The sequence below is a fragment of the Xenopus laevis genome, chromosome 4L (assembly GCF_017654675.1).
Source record: "Xenopus laevis strain J_2021 chromosome 4L, Xenopus_laevis_v10.1, whole genome shotgun sequence".
Taxonomy (NCBI): Eukaryota; Metazoa; Chordata; class Amphibia; order Anura; family Pipidae; genus Xenopus; species Xenopus laevis.
In genome coordinates, this window is record NC_054377.1 from 138,036,670 (window position 1) to 138,058,263 (window position 21,594).

General features: G+C 40.1%; 1 protein-coding gene across 7 annotated transcripts in view; it reads right to left on the bottom strand.

Moving 5' to 3' along the window:
• The window catches only part of usp19.L (ubiquitin specific peptidase 19 L homeolog), a 104,639-nt gene that overhangs the window by 4,299 nt on the left and 78,746 nt on the right, over positions 1 to 21,594 (bottom strand). For 5 of the 7 annotated variants that reach the window (XM_041590859.1, XM_041590858.1, XM_041590857.1 and 2 more), the window contains one exon: positions 14,073 to 14,204. The exons of the other annotated variants lie outside the window; for them this stretch is intronic. In XM_041590859.1, coding sequence (XP_041446793.1) covers positions 14,073 to 14,204 — 132 coding nt within the window. The remainder of the gene's footprint in view (positions 1 to 14,072; positions 14,205 to 21,594) is intronic. 7 annotated transcript variants of the gene reach the window in all.

Genomic DNA, 21,594 nt, shown 5'->3' on the forward strand with positions numbered 1-21,594 from the left:
GCGAAGCTTTGTATCATGAGCTGTTCCACACCTTCTCCAGACTTTGTTCTTGCCATCATTCTGGCAGAGGTTGATCTTGGTTTCATGTGCCCAAAGAATGGTTTTCCACAACTGTGTTGGCTTTTTAAGATGTTTTTTTAACAAAGTCCAATCTGACTTTTCTATTCTTGATGCTTATGAGTGGCCTGTACTTCGCAGTGCACCCTCTGTATTTACTTTCATACAGTCTCCTCTTTATGGCAGACTTGGATATGGATACTCTACCTCCTGGAGAGTGTTGTTCACTTGTTTGGCTGTTGTAAAGGGATTTCTCTTCACCATGGAAATGATTCTGGGATCATCCACCACTGTTGTCTTCCGTGGACGTCCTGATCTTTTTGGATTGCCGAGTTCACCAGTGATTTTTCTTTCTTTCTCCGGATGTACCAAGCTGTAGATTTTGCCACTCCTAATATTGTAGCAATTTCTTGGATGGGTTTTTTCTGTTTTTGCAGCTTAAGGATGGCTTGTTTCACCTACATGGAGAGCTCCTTTGACCGAATGTTATCAACATCTTCCCCCCCCCCCAATCAACTCCAGGGCTTTTATCTGCTCCATTGATAATGATATAACAAAGGAATTGCCCACACCTGCCCATGAAATAGTCTTTGAGTCAATGGTCCAATTACTTTTGAGCCCCTGAAATGAAGCGATTGTGTTAAAAAAGGCTTTAGTTCCTCACATTTTGATCCAAACTTTTTGTTCAACCCACTGGATTAAAGCGGAGAGTCTGCAGTGCAACTGCATCTGAGTTGTTTCATTTAAGATTCATTGTGGTCATGTACAGAACCAAAATTAGAAAAAAGTTGTCTCTGTCTAAAGATGTATGGGCCTAACTGTATATACCCACATTTCACAGGGCCTTATGGCTTTTATGTATATGATAAAGTAGAATGATAACATTTATATCAGAGGAGACTCACAGAGTGGCATGTGCTGCATTTTTTTGGACATACAGAGCCTGCCAACAGCCAGCGGGTACAGTTAAAACCAGAATTCTGCTGCACTAATCCATGAGCACAAGGCCGGATTGACACAGCAGGTGCCACTAGACCTACTGCCATTCGTCGTCCCTGTTCCCCTCCACTTTATTTGTCCCAATTTTCATCAACGGGACCGGAGCAATGGGGATTGGCACACTGGAAATTTAAAAAAACTTATCTCCTGCACATCCCCAAAATTTCTGAACAAATGTGGGTGTAGTTGGATAGCATGCCGTCCCCTGAAATCCTGCCGCCTGGGCCTTGGTGACCTTTCCACAAATCCGACCCCACATGAGCACTTGTGTTGGATGCAGAGAGGCCGATCATGTCGTTTCTGCAGTCCTCGTGCACCCAGGGTTCAGCGGCTGGAGCTCAAGAGAACAACTGGAATAATCCCTGTGCTGTTTGGTGGTAGGAACACGTGAGGGCACATGGCTTTACTGGGCAAATATGCAAAGAAAGTTTCTGGTATCCCCCTTATATTCTTTCAGTTGGATGGTAACAAATGGTAGAACACGAAGGTAAAGAACCTGTTTTTGTAAATATGCACCTGAGCATTGTGGTTATATTTTGCCTATTTAGGAACAGTTCAGTGTACAAATAAAAAAAAGTTAGGGTGAGTTTTGGGCAGGATTCCTATTTCACTGTCTAGCTGGGGTTTCAGGGTATCTAGGAGAAGAGAGTAAGATTTTTATTAAAACTTGTTTGCTAATTCGGATATTTTTGGCGCTATGGCTGAATGACTGAGAAGACAAGGTTTTCTTATAGCTTTATCCTTCTTAGGTTGAACTTTAAAAGGGGACCTTGAACTCAAAGTCAACCACTGCCTCTAAAGGCAAAATAGATAGGCTGTGCAAAATAAAAAATGTTTCCAATATAGTTAGTTAGGCAAAAATGTAATGTATAAAGGCTGGAGTGACTGGATGTGTAACATAATAGCCAGAACACTACTTCCTGCTTTTCAGCTCTATAACTCTGAGTTAGTCAGTGACTATAAGGGGGCCCACATGGGACATAACTGTTCAGTGAGTTTGCAATTGATCCTCAGCATTCAGCTCAGATTCAAAAGCAACAGTTATGGCCCATGTGCCCCCTGATTGGTTACTGCCTGGTAAATCTTGAAATGTATTTCAAGGACCTATCAGGTAATAGCCCCCGTGGCAGGTTCAGTGCCCTCAGTAGAGCCAATGCCAAGTCGGCTCGTTGCTTTATCACTGATACAATATGATATATCCAATGGATCTGGCTGTAAAGTATGAATTATAAATATTGTAAAATTCTGAATGGTGGCAGTTTGATTCTAGTCCCTCCCACATCTGATTTATGTGGAGAGGAGCTTTTACAATAGTCATTAAGCAACAAATACTATTGGCTTGAGATTTGTTGAGTGAACAACCCATAGGTCCATGTGTTACACTCAGGTCACAACCCGATATCTGGCCTGGAGGCTGAAGAGTCCTGCCCATGAAACTTTCCATGTTTTCCATGCCTTAAGATCCAAATATTCCTTTACTACAATATGGAAGTATGTATATAGTGTGTGCTTCCATCCATCATCGCCTCCCTTCACTAGAGCAAATAGGGACTAGGAAGGGGCAAGAGAATATTTTAGTGGTTAGCCCTGCTGCCTGGGTTCCTTGGTTCGATTCCAGCAAAGTCAGTATATGCAAAGAGCCTGTATGTTCTTGACGTATCTGAATGGGTTAGAGTCCTGCATGGAAACAATTTCTAAGACCCGGACCCGATCCAAACACCGCATGCCATATTTACTCACGTTGATCCGATACCCGACCCGCAACTGCCTTTTTCGCAACCTGACCCGCAACCCGCTGACCACCATCAAACAGGAAGTGATGGTGCTGCAAACTGGAAGTGACGTCATCAAAAGTGGACGGGGACAGAAACAAGTTTTGTAAAACTATAAAAGGAGTAAAATATAGACAATATTACATAAGATAAGAAATTTAGATGAGACCCGCAAACCGACCCGCGACTCTGCAGACCCGCACCTGAAAATCCTCCCCTCATTCCGTAGGGTAACCGCTGCAGGACTCTAGCATGGGTTTCCTCCACGAACTCCAAAAACATACCTGGGTAATTGGCTCCAGATATTTTCCATTGGAGCAGGAAAATGATTTGTCATCATTGTAAACATTGCAGAGTAAGAGGCTGCTAACCTGATAATAAAAATAAAGTGGTAATAGGAAGGGGCCGCTGATAAAATAGATGATAGATAAGCTGTGTGCACCAATTCCCCTGTTTTTGGATTTGGCTGAAGACTGAATACTCCAAGAAAGGGTTCGGCCCTAATTGGAACACGCAAATCAGTGAGATTCCTAAAAAAACCCGAAAACATTTCAGCACATGAAAAACTGATTATCACTTTCCGTCGTCATGCGGTTCTGTGATTTTGTGGGCTTGGGTCCAGTTTGGACAGGCACTTGGATCAGCCCAAATCCCAATCCTGCTGAAAAAGACTCAGAACCGTATCCTGGATTTGTTGCACTCCAAGGGGCAAATTCACTAAGATTCGTAGTTGCGCCAGCGTCCGCTTCGCCGCACTTTGCCAGGTGTATATTCGTCAGCGCTACGCAAATTCACTAAAATCCGAAGTTGCGCTCAGGGGAAGCGTAAGGTTGCGAAGTTCTTCTAGCGTTAATTGCCAAGCAAAGCGAAGTTATGCTAGTGATGCTTAATTTGCATTCGGCGCCAAATTGAAGTTACAATGGAGGAATATGTAGCAGCACTACACAAGCCTGGGAAACCTTCAAAACAGAAAATACAATTTTTATTTTGCCCTACACATGTGCCCACTGTATAGTTAAGGTGCCATGAGTTAGGAAATGTAGGGGGGAAGGAGGGGAGCCCCAAAAAATTTTTCGATCTTTTTCAGCCTATCACCAATAAAAAAAATGAAAAAAACGCCAGCGTTTTTTGGGACTTAGAAAAATGTTTAACTTTTTTTGAAGCAATCCCTATCTACTCTATTGCACTTCGCCTGGTCTGAGGTGGCGAAGGCAAGTCTGGCGTAAAAGGTAGCGTTCAGAAAAATCCGCGCGTTAGTGAATTTGTGTAGTTACGTCCGTTGCGCAAATTCGCCAGGCTTAAGGGTGCGAAGTAACACTAGCGAATTTACGCCAGTGTCCGTTAGTGAATCGCAAATTAAAGAAAATGCACTACGCTGGCGAATTAACGCTAGCGTTGGGTGCTTTGTCATTTAGCGAATTTGCCCCCAAGACTTTCATTCTCACAGCCACAGGGGATTTGGAAAAAGACTCCTCAAAAGGCAAATAAGAATCAGCGCCGGCTAATCGTTGCTTTTTGGATAATGTCTGCCGTTGCCCCCGGCTTTACAGGAAGCGCATAAATCAATCAAAAACAATCACAATATTTATTAGACAAGCTGTTTATTATTATTATTATTATTACATTCTTAACAAGGAGATTTATAACAATTTGGGTTTTTTTGTGCTTTTAAAAGATTTCAAAATATTTTTCTGACATATAAATATTGGAAATTAAATGAAATTAAAGGGACGGGTGCATATTCAAACTGTAATGGGAGTTAAGTACAAAAATACACAATGACACTCGCTCACCTCCTAATGCCCTTAGAACAGTTTCAGGTTATTGCTGATATAAATGTGCATTTTATTGATTTGTTATTTTCCATTAGATCAGAACATTGCCTATATAAGTATTGAATATTGCCTATATCAATATACAGCTATGGGACCTGTTATCCAGAAGGCTCAGGACCTGGGCTTACCCGGATAACGGATTTTTCTGTAATTTGTATCTTCATACGTCTGGGGGCAGATTTATTTAGGGTCGAATTTCGAGGCGATGGGAGTTTTTTTAAACTCCCATCACCTCGAAATTTGAATAAAAAAAAGACCAACCGAAATTTATTAAAAAAAAAAATAAAATTCTTTGGGTGAATAGTCCGTATTCGTACGAATTCGAATCATAAGAATCGAAGTAATAGCGCATTCAAAATGTACGAATCTAAGTTTTTCCAAAAAAAAAAACCTTTTTTTTGATATTTCAAAGTCCACCAATTGACTCCAAATGGGTTCCAGGAGGTCCCCCATAGGCTAAAACAGCAATTTGGCAGGTTTTATATGGCAAATGGTCGAATTTTTAAAGAGACAGTACGTGATAAATTTCATATTCTAATTTTTTTCAAATTTGGACTAGTCCCTAGTCGAAGTACACAAAATTTAGCTTGGAATTAGAATTTTTTTTAATTCGAATTTTCCCTTTCATAAATCTGCCCCTAAGTGGAAAATCATGTAAACATTAAATAAACCCAATAAGCTGGTTTTGCTTCCAATAAGGATTTATTATATCTTAGTTGGGATCAAGTACAAGCTACTGAAAAAGGGAAGCATTTTTAAAAATCTGGATTATTTGGATAAAATGGAGTCTATGGGAGATGGCCATTTCGTAATTCGGAGCTTTCTGGATAACGGGTTTCCAGATAACGGATCCCATACCTGTACATAGTTATTACAACATTTGCTTAGTGAAGTGAGACACTTCAACATTTCTGCTTGTTTGGGGAGATCGGATTACTGGCCGCTTGGGGGACCAATTGGGCTTTTGAAACCTGTCCAATACAGATCTATGGGTGAGGCAGCCCATCGGGAGACCCTCGTATTGAAACGGTCGGCCTGGAGAGACCCTTGCACGGCCGAATTTACACTGTGCTGAAAGGCTTCTCTAAGGTTATAATACAGTACATACAGATATATATTTATCTACAATAATACAGACCCATACAGTGCATTCTCAAATATTAATACATTAAAGACTGGCCTGGTGATTTCACATACAAACAGTTAAACAGTTAACAGAATAAAAAAAATTCCACAGGAATATAAACACACAAATATATTAAATATAAAGTTTACAATATATATTATCTACAGTATATATCATATTTAGGCATGGGATCCGTTATCCAGAAACCAGTAATCCAGAAAGCTCTGAAATACGGAAAGGCCATATCCCATAGATTCAATTTATTTATATATTATATAATTTTAGAATTCAATTTTTTAAAAATAATTTACTTTTTCTCTGTAATAATAACAGTATCTTGTACTTGATCCCAACTAAGACATAATTAATCCTTATTGGAAGCAAAACCAGCCTATTGGGTTTATTTCATGTTTACATGATTTTTTTTAGTAGGCTTATGGTACAGAGATCCAAATTTCAGAAATACCCCTTATCTGGTAAGCCCCAGTCTGAATAACAGGTCCCAGACCTGTATATATAAATTATTTTTTATTTATTTATTATCTACAGATCATATTTAGGTATGGGATCTATTATCTGGAAGGCTCAGAATTATGAATTATGTGAAAGTAGGGTTGCCACCTGTTTTTTTTTTTTGAAGGGCTTTCCAGGTCAAAACTGCCTGCCCGGGTCCAAATTAGGAAAACCAGACAGGACCCCTATGATTGACATGGCCATTAGCCAATCACAGAGTCATGACACTGCTCCGCCCCTGGCATGTCACGACCACGCCCCCATTACAGCGCAGCCCACCCCCTGGCCAGAGTTAGACGGACCAAAAGGTGGTAACCCTATGTAAAGGCCGTCTCCCATGGACTCAATTTTAATCAAATAATTTTTAAAAATTATTTCCTTTTCTCTGTTATAATAAAACAGTATCTTGGACTTGATCCTAACTAAGATATAATTAATCCTTATTGGAAGCAAAACCAGCCTATTGGGTTTATTTATTTAAATGATTTTTTAGCTGACTGAAGGTATGAAGATCCAAATTACAGAAAGATCCCTTATCTGGAATACCCCAGGTCCCGAGCATTCTGGATAACAGGTCCCATACCTGTAAATAAAATAAATCCCAGCAACCACAGAAACATATAAACGGAATTCCCTGAGCTCAGTGATTTGTATGATCAGATCATAGAGAGCTAAACGGAAAGGCCGGGGCGGGTGCATCAGTTATTGCCCAAGCGCATTACTAACACTGCACACGGAAATGGCAGAAAAAAGACAAATTCAACCAAATAAAACCATAAAACAAATGCACAAAACTTAAAAAAAAAAAAAAGGAATGATTTGCAACTAGTTGGACGTTATAACTGCAGAACATTATACAGGATTCATGAAACTGTAACAGTAATGACCTTTAATTCTAAATGCAAAAAGAAAACTTACAACACTAAGGGGAGTATTTACTAAAACTCAAATGTGTCATTTTTTTTTTCTATTATTAAAACAAAGTCGGCCTAACTCCCATGCACGAACTGAACTCATTAAATAATCAGCTTGAAAAAGTCGGTGCAGGAAAAGTCTCGATAAAACCGTAAGAAAATTCAGATCGAACAACTTGTAGGATTTTTTTTTTAAGAGTTCTCGCCCAAAAACCCCGACTTTCTCAGATTATGTTAAGAAATAACTTCAGTGAGGTCTGCCATTGATTTCTACTTGAACAGCAAAAGTTGTGAGTTTTCTCCAAAAAGTAAAGACCAAGATTATTAGTAAAAATTCAAATAATTTATTAGGATATACAGATAAGCGCCTAACGCGTTCCGTGCCTACTGGGGCAAATTCTCATAGGCTTCAATTAAGTGCTGTTGAGTACAGTCTATAAGTAAGTGCACCAGTAGGCACAAAACGCGTTAGGCGCGTATCTATATGTCCTAATAAATGATTTGAATTTTTACTAATAATCTTGGTCTTTACTTTTTGGAGAAAACTCACGATTTTGCCGCTTGCCATGGACTGGGGTGAACTGTGAGTATTTTCTCTTTTCATAAATTGTGTGGGATATTTTGCTTTTTGCTTAATAATGGCACATTTATTGGCACTGCGTACCAATCTCTTTCATTGAGTTCTACTTGACCTTGTCAGGTTTGGGATGGAGTCTTTTCAGATCTGGATTTTTAGCAGCTTTGGGGTATAAAAAAAATCTCTAAATGTTTCTGTCTACAAATTTGAGTTTTCCCCTTTAAAAACTCGTCCAGAAAAAAAATCGAGGTTTAATAAATGGGTCCCTAAATGCAACAGCATATAATGTGCGAGAAGTGCCATAGCGGGGCTCATTTATCAACACTGGGCAAATTTGCCCATGGGCAGTAACCCATAGCAACCAATCAGATTGCTGCATTCATTGTTCTACTTGCAGCTGGTTTCAAAAAGCTAGTCACTGATTGGTTGCTATAGGTAACTGCCCATGGGCAAATTTGCCCAGTGTTGATAAATGAGCCCCAGTGAGTCAGTATCATTGCACAGACATTTAGCCTGACTTACATACAGTTCTACTGCTGCACAGACACAAGTGCTCAGCAACATTCCATTTATAGGAGCAGTAAGAATGTTCTCTGCACATATTAAGCCGCGTCGCAACATCTTTTTCTTAATATACATTAATCACAAATATAAATTACATTCTTAAAACATAGTGCGCTCGTTATCTTTTGTTTGTTTTTTTAAAAACTACAAATTCCATGTTGGGTTTCTTACCAGCAGACACATGGCCTATTGTCCAAAGAACTAAATAATGAGTAAAGTGGAGGTAACGTGTCAACAGCATCCAATCAGCAGTTAGTTTCTCCTATCTAATACAGCATCAATTAGGGATGAACTGAATCCAGGATTCAGTTTGGGATTCAGCCTTTTTCAGCAGGATTCGGGCGAATCCATCTGCCTGGCCGAACCGAATTAGCATATGCAAATAAGGGATGAGGAGGGAAATCGCGTGACTTTTTGTCACAAAACAAGGTAAAAGTAAAAAATGTTTTCCCCGTTCCAATTAGGATTCGGGTTCAGTATCGGCCAAATCTTTCGCGAAGGATTCGGGGGTTCGGCTGAATCCAAAATAGTGGATTCGGTGCATCCCTAGTATTAATAAAGATTGGGATAATAAGTATACATTATCCCAATAGATATGTATGTATATATGTATATATTTGGGATGCACCGAATCCACTATTTTGGATTCGGCCGAACCCCCAAATCCTTCGCGAAAGATTCGGCGAATACCGAACCGAATCCGAAAGGGAAGGGGAAAATATCTTTTACTTACTTGTTTTGTGACAAAAAGTCACGCGATTTCCCTTCCCACCCTAATTTACATATGCAAATTAGGATTCGGACTAGGGATGCACCGAATCCACTTTTTTGGATTCGGCCGAACCCCCGAATCCTTCGTGAAAGATTCGGCCGAATACCGAACCGAATCTGAACCCTAATTTGCATATGCAAATTAGGGGTGGGAAGGGAAAACATTTTTTACTTCCTTGTTTTCTGACAAAAAGTCATGCAATTTCCCTCCCGCCCCTAATTTGCATATGCAAATTAGGATTCGGTTTGGCTGGGCAGAAGGATTCGGCCGAATCCTGCTGAAAAAGGCCGAATCCTGGCCGAATCCCGAACCGAATCCTGGATTCGTTGCATCCCTAATTCGGACGGGCAGAAGGATTCGGCTGAATCCGAATCCTGCTGAAAAAGGCCGAATCCTGGATATATATCATCCGGAAACCCATTATCCAGAAAGCTCCGAATTACAGAAAGCCGGTCACCCATAGACTCCATTTTACCCAAACAGGATTTCCTTTTTCTCTGTAATAATAAAACAGTAGCTTGTACTTGATCCCAAATAAGATATAATTAATCCTTATTGGAAGCAAAACCAGCCTATTGGGTTTATTTAATGTTAACATGATTTTCTAGTAGACATAGGCTATGAAGATCCAAATTATGGAAAGATCCATTATCTGGAAAACCCCAGGTCCAAGCATTCTGGATAACAGGTCCCATACCTTTATAAGTTTAGTTAGCAGCCTAATATAACATTCGCCGTCACCTCTCTGCCAATCAGAATGAAGCTTGCAGCCACATAGTTTGCTGGATTAACAAGCGCTGGAGCCAAGAGAGAGATCAGCTAGACTTAATTCATTAACCTTCATACTTGAGAGATTTCTTGATTAAATCCCTCAGGGGAAGATTAAGAGGCTGGGAAAGAGTCCCACTCTAATGCAGATTTCCCAGAGATTTGCCTCCAGATTTATTCATATATATATATATATATATATATATCTGTGTATATACTTGGGCCCCAAAATAGCTGACAGTTAGTCTATGGGAAAAGCTGGGGTTTAAGAGGCTCATTTGGGTAGTTCTGTACTGTTTTCCCAGAAGATATTTTGGGTGCCGACGTTGCTGTTTTGCCCCCGGATCAGTTGCTCAGCATTATATGCTATCGTATATAGATCTATTATATTGCAGTGTAGGTTAATAACAGACCTTACATGGCCATACACACGTCAAGCTAATTCTCTAATTTGAAAGTTACTGACCTGGTAACAGAGGGCACATATTAGGGGAGGAAGGCAGCATTATGTAGTTCTGATTGGTCTGTAATCCCATGTTATTTCAGGCCTATATAATATATGATACAGCTGCAGCTCCCACTCACTCCAAGTCAGACTGACTCACTTCCGCTAATGACTTTCCGCTAGAGTCTTTGTTCAGGATTAAAGGAGTTGTTCCCCTTTGAGTTAACTTTTAGTATGTTCTTTTCTGTGGTTTTTGAGTTATTTAGCTTTTTATTCTCCAGTTTGTGATTTCAGCAATCTGCTTGCTGGGTCCAAATTCCCCTAGGCCTCTCTAATATGTACTAAAAGTTAACTTAAAGGTGAACCGTCCCTTTAAGGCTTAAATACACAATATCAGACCTACTTAAAGGAACAGTTCAGTATAAAAATAAAAACTGGGTAAATAAATAGGCTGTGCAAAATAAAAAAATGTTTCTAATATAGTTAGTTAGCCAAAGATGTAATGTATAAAGGCTGGAGTGACTGGATGTGTAACATAATAGCCAGAACACTACTTCCTGCTTTGCAGCTCTATTGGTTTATACTGATTGGTTACCAGGCTGTAACCAATCAGCGACTTGAGGGGGGGTCATAACTGTTGCTTTTGAATATGAGCTGAATGCTGAGGATCAATTGCTCCAGCCTTTATACATTACATTTTTGGCTAACGGTATTAGAAACAGTTTTTATTTTGCACAGCCTATTTACCCAAGTTTTTATTTTTACACTGAACTGTTCCTTTAAAGGAAAAACAACCCCTTAATAAAAAAAAAAATCCCTACCCTACATAGACCCCCCCCCCAGCCTAACTGCTACCCAAGGCAAATGCCACTAACTCTTAAATTTACTCCTCGGTGCAGATTCAGGCAGCGGAGTTCACGGGCGCCATTTTCAGCCGCTTCAGTAATCTTGGGAACGAGACCGGCGATTCGGCAGTTTTTGCGAGTTTCGGCACAGTCTTCACAAAACAAAAAGTTGCTCCAACTACGCCGCTCTCATTCCGAAGATTACCGAAGAGAAGAAGATGGCTGCCGTGAACTCCGCTGGACAGAATCTGCAGAGGGGTAAGTAAAGAGTTATTATTAACATGTATTTATATAGAGTTACATGTATTTTTATTATTAACATGTATTTATAAAGAGTTAGGGGCATCTGCCCGGAGCCGCAGCTAGGCTGGGTTTTTTTTATTTTTTTATTAAGGGTTTGTTTCTCCTTTAAGTCAGCCTGCATATGCTGCCATTTAGAGGCAGTGGATGACGGAGTTCAAGGTCCCCTTTTGAAGTTAAACCTTTGGCCTCCTAAGAAGGCTAAAGATATAGGAAAATCTTATCAGTCATTCAGTCATAGGAGTAGCAAATAAGCCTCCCTGGCACAGCTACTGGTCCTTTACAGTCTGCTTTAGTGGGAGTCCAGTCTGCTGCAACTATGCTGATCTCTAGCCACATCCACCTGGCCATTCTTGTAGGTAAATCAGATCAAATATTTTTGGTGATTATAGCAAACCAAACCTACCACTATTAAGGGGACTTCAACTAGGCTGTGGGAGGCAATAAGGAATTGTGTGTCCAGACAAATAGCCAAAAACAGCAGATCTGTAAGCCTAATGGTGGTGGCAGATGGGGAGATAAGTCGTCCAACGACAAATCTCTACTTTGGGCAACTAATCTGCCCAAATACCTTCAAATTGATTCGGATTTCCAAAGTCGCCTGAAGTTTCCTTGTGAGACAACTGTAGATGACCGGAAATGTATGCCATCCCACCAGCAATTCGTATTCTTTCTGGAGGGAAGGCATTTCAGGGAGATTAGTCCTCCGAAGTAGAGAAAAGCCAGGAACACGTCAGTGTGATCAATCAAGATACTGCTGATCTACCCAGATTGCTTCCAATTTGAGTGGATGAGAAGTGGCATCACCACCCATTCCTAGAGCTCAAAATGTGCAATGAAACCTGGCCAGTATACAAACACAAAGTGAATGTACAGCAGCCAATAGTTTTCATTTAGTAGAGCTTCCAAAATGTCTCCCAGCACCCCACTGAAATACGATTGGCCCGGTGCTTATAAAATGCTTTAAATAAATACCACACGTCCCTGGATTCTCTAAATTATTTCCCCTGCAGCCATATTAATATACAAACTAAAACAGTGTTTTAAGACAATAATAGGATTCTCTGTGTTTGTTTGTGTACATTAGAGCAGTAATTAGAAAACGTTGAGAGAAAAGCACTTAACATTGATGTGGGCGATTATCAGCGGGGCTGGGTGGGTGCCTTGTGCCAAGATTAGTATTCAGAGCACCGGCTCTGGTCTCAAGAGGCTCCGGAACGCAGCTTTGCCTCGGGGACCGAGATGTCAATGCTCATTCCTTCCTATTTACAATTCCGGCACATGATTTCCATGGCAGTTCATAAAAAGTGGAAGGAGCATTAACAGTGAATGACAGGGGTTTCATGTGTCAGAACAAGCACTAGCTAATAAGTGCTCACAGTCACACATAGGTTTCCAGTAGGGATGCACCGAATCCAGGATTCGGCCTTTTTCAGCAAGATTCAGATTCGGCTGAATCCTTGTGCCTGGCGGAACCGAATCAAAATCCTAATTTCATATGTAAATTGGGGTTGGGTAGGGAAATCACGTGACTTTTTGTCGCAAAGGAAGATTTTTTTCCCACGTTTTCCTTTACGGACCCTAATTTGCATATGCAAATTAGGATTCGGATTGGTATTCTACCGAATCTTTCACCAAGGATTCGGCCGAATCTCAAATAGTGTCTTCGGTGCATCCCTAGTTTCCAGCCATACTCTGTATATAGGCCAGTGTGTGTGTCTAACTAAAGGTGGCCATACAAGGGCAGATTTAAGCTGCCAATATCGTTCCTGCCCGTGTGTGGGGGCGTCCGACGGGTCTCCCGATCGATATCTGGCCAAAAATCGGCCTGATATTGATTGGGCAGGTTTGAGGACCACATTGCATTATTGATGCGGTCCTACAATTTGTAGGCGCACATTTCCTTTGTATAGTAAGATTGTTTTGCCCTAGGGCTGAACGTTAGGATTAACCATTATCGCCCTGCCGTTGGTGTGGTTATCGGGAAAAGATCCGCTTGTTTGGTGACTTCGCCAAACGAGCGGATCTGATCGTGTATGACCTTTACTTGTATGGAGCTAGTTGTACACAGATTTTTAAAGGGACACTGTGTTTAGTGCGGGTCTACATAGAGTAAAGTATCACTGATTTATTTAGGAATGAGTCAAAACCTATCATTTTTGCATTCAGCACACCACCAATCCTGGCTGAATACCAAAACCCAGTTTCATATATAGGTTTAAGATAGATAGATAAAAAATTGCAACAAGTTGTTGCCTTCAGTTGCCCAGAGCTTTAAAGACACACGACTTTAGCCAACGGAATCCAAAAAATTAAGGTGCATCCCTCTACTGAATCTGAATCCTGCAAAAAGCACTAGGATGAATCCTTAACCAAAGCTTGGATTTGGTGCATCTCTAATGTTTGCCATGCCCTGCAAGGAACATTTATAGGCAGGCAATCTGTGGAGAGCTTGTGATTAGACCACATCCAACGGTTTTCCGTGGCTACCGCCCATGGGACGGGTACATGAAGGGATAGAAAATGTTCAGAAAGAAAGCGACAATGGCAGCCATGGTGCCCAGAACAAAATATCGGATACGAACTTCATCAGAGAACTCGGAGAGTTGCAGATCTGTCTCTTGGGGCTTGGAGGGCGGCCTGCAGCTCCGGGAGAGGTCCAGACGCCGGTGAAGCTCGTCTTCTTCTGCCTCAAGTTCCTGCCAGATGAGTGATGCCTGCGATGTGCGGAAACCTGTGTCAGAACTGGGGGAGCTCATAGAGCAGCATAGTGCTACAATACACACAGCAACTAGTTCACCCGCCTACCAAAATGCTCACAGTCTTAATGCCTGCTCTGCCAGTTGTAATGTCTCAGAGCCCATTAGAATATTTAGCTTTTGCTTTCATATACAGTCATTGCCAAGCAATTGTATGAGCCCAATAGTTGGCTCAGTCATCCAGGAGGGGGACGTTACTAGATCTCTCCTCCTATACAAAAAGCCTACAGTAGGGATGCACAGTTCAGAATTTAGATTTTCTTCAGCAGGATTTGGCTGAATTCAAGTTCGGTATTCAGTTCGGTATTCGGCCAAATCTTTCAAAAGGATCCAACCTCCTAAAATAGTGGATTAGGAGCATCCCTAGCCTATACGCTTGTTGATCTCAATTTATGGTTTTCTCTGAAATACCCCTCTCAAAATCGTACCCGTTATTTGTAAAAACGACCGCACTTTCTATGCCCTCTTTGTGTGCCTTAAAATAAATTACACTGTACATTTATAAAGTCTATATATAACTTGGGTTGCCACAGATCCTTCCACAGTTTGGGAACTCCATTTGAGGGGCAAACTAAGCTTATGGGATAATCGGGCCCTCAATGCCCATCCACTGATGTGGGGATATTGAGCCTGGCTTTACCGATATCCGAACAAGCTCCAAGCAGAAGACTGTGGGAGAGCCAACTGCTTTTGGTCCATAAGGTTTCTGTGTCAGTTAACAGAGATTGAGCATGAATTTTATTATTGTAAAGCGGATCTATAATGTGCCGAGTTAGCTCTCTCCATGCAGCAGAAAACTAAATTTAAGCCTGTAAGTGCTGAGTGCCAGTAGTAATCACCTTATCTTCTCCCCTGCTGGCTCACTGGCACTTGCAGGTTTAATGCAATTATCCTGCTGAAGGCTGACTGCTAGGCGTTGGAGCTGACTGATACCGCCTGGAAAAGGTGCCTCCGGGTACTTGCGCATCCCCATGCAGTAAGTGCAAACCACCTGCCATTGAGGCACCAATAAGTCCTAAATACTCATGGATGCTAAATTAAGAATCTATTTTCATTAAAACCTAAACATGGTTCCAACTATTGTTGTTCTGAAGCAGCTCCTTCCTTCTCCTTCTTGTATCACTCTACTTAATACTGAATTAGAAAGGCCTTTGGCCTTTGTGCCCTTATCCTGGGCGAGGAGCCAAGTGCCTCTTATTATGGCAGACAGTTGGTATTGTGCAGTACCAGAGGGTGTATATGAGCAGTCACAGCTACAGCTCATTCATCTGGATGAAGGGTAGAAATTACATTCTGTTTAGGGCAGATTGTCTATTGATCTCACCAAGAAGCAGCTCATCCAAACTCAAATATAAAAGCCGGGTATATATTTTGTTTGACATACAAAAGTGTCACGTCGGCTTAAATCCCACATTGAATGGCCAGACTTAATGGTCCATGCCTAATTTATGGTAACTCACTATATATACAGTATAGTGCTGTGTACATACCCACCAGCAGTATGGATCTTCCCCCAAACTGTCATGGGAAATGTACATATATCATCTCAGTAGTGATTTACACACATTAAATATATGTTTTTCTAATACATGGATGGACTGGCCAACCAGAGGATCTCCCAGTGAGCCCAGGCCCCCAGTCTAGGAGAATCTGCAAAAGCCCATACTTATTTCCACTATGCTCGTATAAAAAAAACACTACCATTTTGTATGATATGCATATACAGCCAATGATTAAGTAGCCCTTTAAGCTGGCCATAAATGTTGAGATTTTTAGAAGATCCGATCGTCATCGTGAGACCACGATTATCTCCGAAAGATCCTACAAATTGACCATCAACTAAAAAGACCAATTTGCCAGGAAAACAAAGGGGAGCTGCCTGCTTGGCCCTGCAAACATTGATAGATTGCACTGGGACCGACACAGATTTTTTTAACCTCACCGATCAATTTCCTGACAGATGTCGGCCGAAAAATGGTAAGATGTTCGATTGTTCAAATCCCACTAACCGCACGATAATTTCGAAGGATTGGTCGGACTTTGCTAAAATCAGTCATCGGCAAGGTAAAACTTTGTGTCTATGGGGAGCTTTAGGCCCGGAATGGATAGGAGATGTTAGATGTATTTAAATGAAACAAAAAAGTCTCAGACAGAGCCAAAGCTTCCGTGTTGACTGCCAACATCTGGCAGTTAGATGAGCAAGTGCCATTTGACTTCCAGGAGATTTGCCTGTGAACATTCTTTAAACAGAAAAAATGGTGCCTACTGGCCATTTAGTGCCAGGAGAGATAGTAAAGGACTCATCCCTCTCTAGTCGTCCTGTGACAATGGGCAGTTTCTACTTTCGCAAATCAATGAATAGACTCGGTGACACCAGACATCTTGGTCCCCAGGGCCTGAGAAGTTTAGAAACAAAGACACTTACAACTGCAAAGTTAGGGCAGGTTCTAAGTAATGTACATGAGATGGAGACTTCCATTTTTTCTGTCACAGGGGAGACTGAAATACATTGGGTGTCTTTTGATGTCCCTGAATACAACTGTATGAATTCATTATGAATCTGAATCCATTAGCTCAAGGTCAGGAGGTGCGCTTCCCTATAATGCTTCCCAACGTCATAGGAATGTCGGCTGCCAAACTCACATCCTTTTATTCTCAATTAAGTTAAATATAAACCTACAATTGATCTACGATGTTCACATTTTCAACAAAGCCCTTTGAAATAAAAATGCACAGGGCTAGACTATAATGGAAAAGCCAGGAACCGGGTCTGTACTGAAGGAAAGAAAAACAATGAGTCAGTCAACTCAGTGGGGCCTACAATTTAGAAACATGTTTTAAAATTCCAAGATTTTTACAAATACGGTTCTGTTCAATAGAGAAGATGCACTTTATGGCCAAAAATGTCTGGCTGCCCCTTTTAACTACTGGATTTGGCTATAAGGATTCTCCGACTTTGTGGCAACAGGGAGTGAAGAACTTGACTGGTCTGTACAGAAACCTGACCTCAACCCAAATGAACACCTATGGGGTGAATTAAAGAAATCCTGACACCAGAAAATAACCTTTTTTTATATATATATCATAACATTGTCTTTGAATGCTATTTATAATTTTGCCATAAAAGTATTTGCCTGAAGCTTTTACATTACCTTTCTTACTATCCTGTTCTTACTTTCCCTATGAATCCCCTTGGTTTGGGAACGAGAAGTTGGAAAGGCAGGAGTCCACACAAATGGGCCTAAAGACCACCATAAAACGTGCTGAAATAGAAGTTTTAACACCAATTCCAGTTTGAAGTAAAAAGAAATAAATATACTTTGAGCCATTGACAGAACTAGAATTTATGCTGCTGACTTCCTTTAAAGTGGAAGTAAAGTCTAAAACAGAATAGGTCTAGAAATGCTGTATTTTATTTACTAAATATAAACAAACTTACTGCACCACAAGCCTAATCGAACAAATGATTTATGCTTTAAAGTTGGCTACAGGGGATCACCATCTTGTAACTTTGCTAAACATCTTTGCAAGACCAAGACTGTGCACATGCTCAGTGTGGTCTGGGCTGCTTAGGGATCGTCATAAATTATCAAAACCACACAAGTCAAATAATATCTGCCAGAAGCCGATACAGCAAGACTGATTAATAATCAGAATATACAGACTGCACTGGGTCCTGTGTTGTCATGTAATCTAATGTGGATTTTATAGTTTTTGTATTGTTTAATACAAACTTTCTCCAACTCTGCAGAACCAGTGGCTGCAGCAAAATAATCCTCCAAATAGAATCTCAGTTTATCTGTTTAAATCTGGCTCCATGATCTTTGTCCCTGCAGCTCAAGTTGGAAACAGTAAAGGGGATGTAAAGGCAAAAATAAAATCCAATGCAAATCTCTACACAGTCGCCGACTGCTCTACAGGGAAACAAACAACAATTCCAATCCACAGCAGTAAATGAAGGGAGAATTTCACTGCAGTCAGGTTTCTTATAAAAACGGTACACATTTTTTAATTAAAGTATATTGGAGATAGGTTTCTTTTTCATTAAAGTAAAAATGGGATTTTATTTTTTTGCCTTTACATGCCCTTTAAATATAGAGAGATCTGTAGACTACAGCTGCCATCATTCTATAGTATTTCTCTGGACTAGGTATAAGAACATTTAAGGTATAGTTCCTGCTAATGCCATGCCTATGGAAATCTATGACTAGCTCCCTGGGTTGATAGGTCATGGCATTCTGCTGGCTGTTTAATAAATCATAAAGAAATTCAAGAGATGGATGAAGCCCTCAATGTGATTTCAGAACGACCAGTCTTTGTGGGACATCGCAGGGCTTTCTCAGTTATATTCAGATATTTATGGGGGCTTGCCTAATAATATAAACCCTCCCCTGCCACAGTTTCACCTATGGTGTCCCTGCTGGGCATAATTAGGCTTGAATGGGTAGAACAAAGTACCCCCTATTGTAAAATATAAGGACATTAAAAGTTACAGGAGTTCCATGACCATTTTATACAGGTCGTGGAACTCCAAGGTGACTTCTCATATCCTCATATTTTGCAACAGGGGGTATTTATTTTAATACACAAGTTTCAGTGAGTCATATGTGCCAGAAATGACATCACTAGGCTCTGATTATAACTGATGACATCACTAAGCACCGTTTAGAAGGATATAATTTACAGGATATCCATGGCTAAGGATACACACACACACGGGATGCACCGAATCAAGGATTCGGTTCGGGATTCGGCCAGGATTCACCTTTTTCAGCAGGATTCGGATTCGGCCAAATCCTTCTGATGGCCGAACGAAATCCGAATCCTCATTTGCATATGTAAATTAGGGGTGGGGAGGGAAATCACGTGACTTTTTGTCACAAAACAAGTAAAAGTAAAAAATGTTTTCCCCTTCCCACCCCTAATTTGTATACGGAAATTAGGGTTCGGATTCGGTTCGGTATTTGGCCGAATTTTTGCAAAGGGTTTGGGGGTTTGGCCGAATCCAAAAAAGTGGATCCCGTGCATCCCTAATACATACACACAAGTTGTGAGACTGCTGCACACACTTCAAAATGAGGTAATGCCCTGGTGCCAACAGAATATATATATATATATATATATATATATATATATATATATATATATATATATATATATATATATATATATATATATATATATATATATATATATATATATATATATATATATGTTGCCAGTGGTGCACGATCAATAAATCGTATATAGTCTTATGAAGGATCAGCACACACTGTTCTGTAGTGAAGTAATAGTGTTTATTTTCAAACAAAACACATTTTTATCCATTTGTCCGTTTATTCCATTGGATAAAAATGTGTTTTGTTTGAAAATAAACACTATTACTTATCTATCTATCTATCTATCTATCTATCTATCTATCGAAGAGTAAAGAAGCTTGCACTCGCAGGTCTTATCAAAAACAAAAAATGGTGTTTATTCAATGAGTTGCTTTTCATTGAATAAACACCATTTTTTGTTTTTGATAAGACCTGCGAGTGCGAGCTTCTTTACTCTTCTATTCAAATTTTGGGCGTTTTGCACCCAGGCAGTGATGACCTCTTGACGTGTTGTGCCGGCTTCCAGATTACTTTATATATATATATATATATATATATATATATATATATATATATATATATATATATATATATATATATATATATATATATATATATATATATATTTGTAAAAAGAAAACTGTTGTACGCAAGGGACTTAATCAAAAAGTAAAAAATTTATTTTATTTAGATCGACGTTTCGACCCTCAATGGGGTCCATATATATATATATATATATATATATTTTTTTTTGGCCAAGATAAATCCTCAATATACAGATAACTATTTTTTCAATTCAAACACAAAATGGCAATCAATACAAGGAATGTTCTGCCTATATAAACACAGACACACACCGGACCCTAACCCGCCCTTCACCAACCCGCCTCCGCCCGAGCCTGACTTCTTGCTTCCATTTTAAGGCCCGCACGAACACGCCGACCAATGACGTCACAAAAGGGGCGGAGCAGGAGGCGCGCGTCTTTAAAAAAATCAAGTAGGAAGTCTTCAGTTGCCCCGCCATCCGCAAATGGAGGTGCGGGGTCGACCCGAACCTGCCCGACCCGGGTATCGGGCCTACACGCACATCACTAACACACACACACACACACCCTCTCCCCATGTCTCGTTGGTGGGGGTTAGAGCCCTTTTAATAAATGTAAACTCAAATATCAACCATAACACTTGCATAAACTCAAGATTCATAAAAAAACCCAAGGAAACAGTTGTTAAAAATTAAAATATATGACAAAGATCTTATGAAGTAATGGATTACAATGTATTAAGAGCTGGTGAGATGGGATCTTCGTGTGAGCAGCTGAATATTTGCCCTGGAATTTAATTAAAGTTCCAAACTCAATCTCAACAATTCCACAAGATATTCAGAAGGGGGCGCTGTCTGTCCTAACGTATGAAAAGGCTGTCTGTGCTGGGCTATAATCCCTCATAAAACAGGGATTAGTGTTTGCCAAATCTCACCAAAATGTAGCCACACAGATATTTATGCTATTCGCTATTTTCTTCTACAGGTTAACTATGGTTTTGTTAATAAAGCAAAGTATGACTAGATATTGAAATTAGTCTTAAAACAGATAATTGGTATATACAGGTATGAGATCCGTTATCCAGAAAGCTCTGGATTACAGAAAGGCCATCTCCCATAGGCTCCATTATATAATATATAGGCTGCATTATATATAGTGAATAAAGTACCCCCTCTTGTAAAATATAAGGATATTATAAGTTAACGAGGAGTTTCATGACCATATAAAAACACGAGGCCGAAGGCCGAGTGTTTTTATACAGGTCATGGAACTCCGAGGTAACTTCTAATATCCTCATATTTTACAACTGGGGGTACTTTATTTATTATAATACACAAGTTTCAGTGAGTCATGTGACAGAAATGACATCAGAACTCACCGTTTATAACTGATGACATCAGAACTCACCGTTTATAAGGATATAATTTACAGGATATTCATGGCTTTTGTGTATTATAATCAAATCAATTTTTTAAAAAAAAAAATGATTTCCTTTTTCTCTGTAATAATAAAACAGTACCTTGTACTTGATCCCAACTAAGATATAATTAATCCTTATTGGAAGCAAAACCAGACTATTGGGTTTATTTCATGTTTACATGATTTTCTAAGAGGTACGAAGATGCAAATTACGGAAAGATCCATTAACTGGAAAACTGCAGGTCCCAAACATTCCTATACCTGTGCTAACCTCCTTCTAGACTC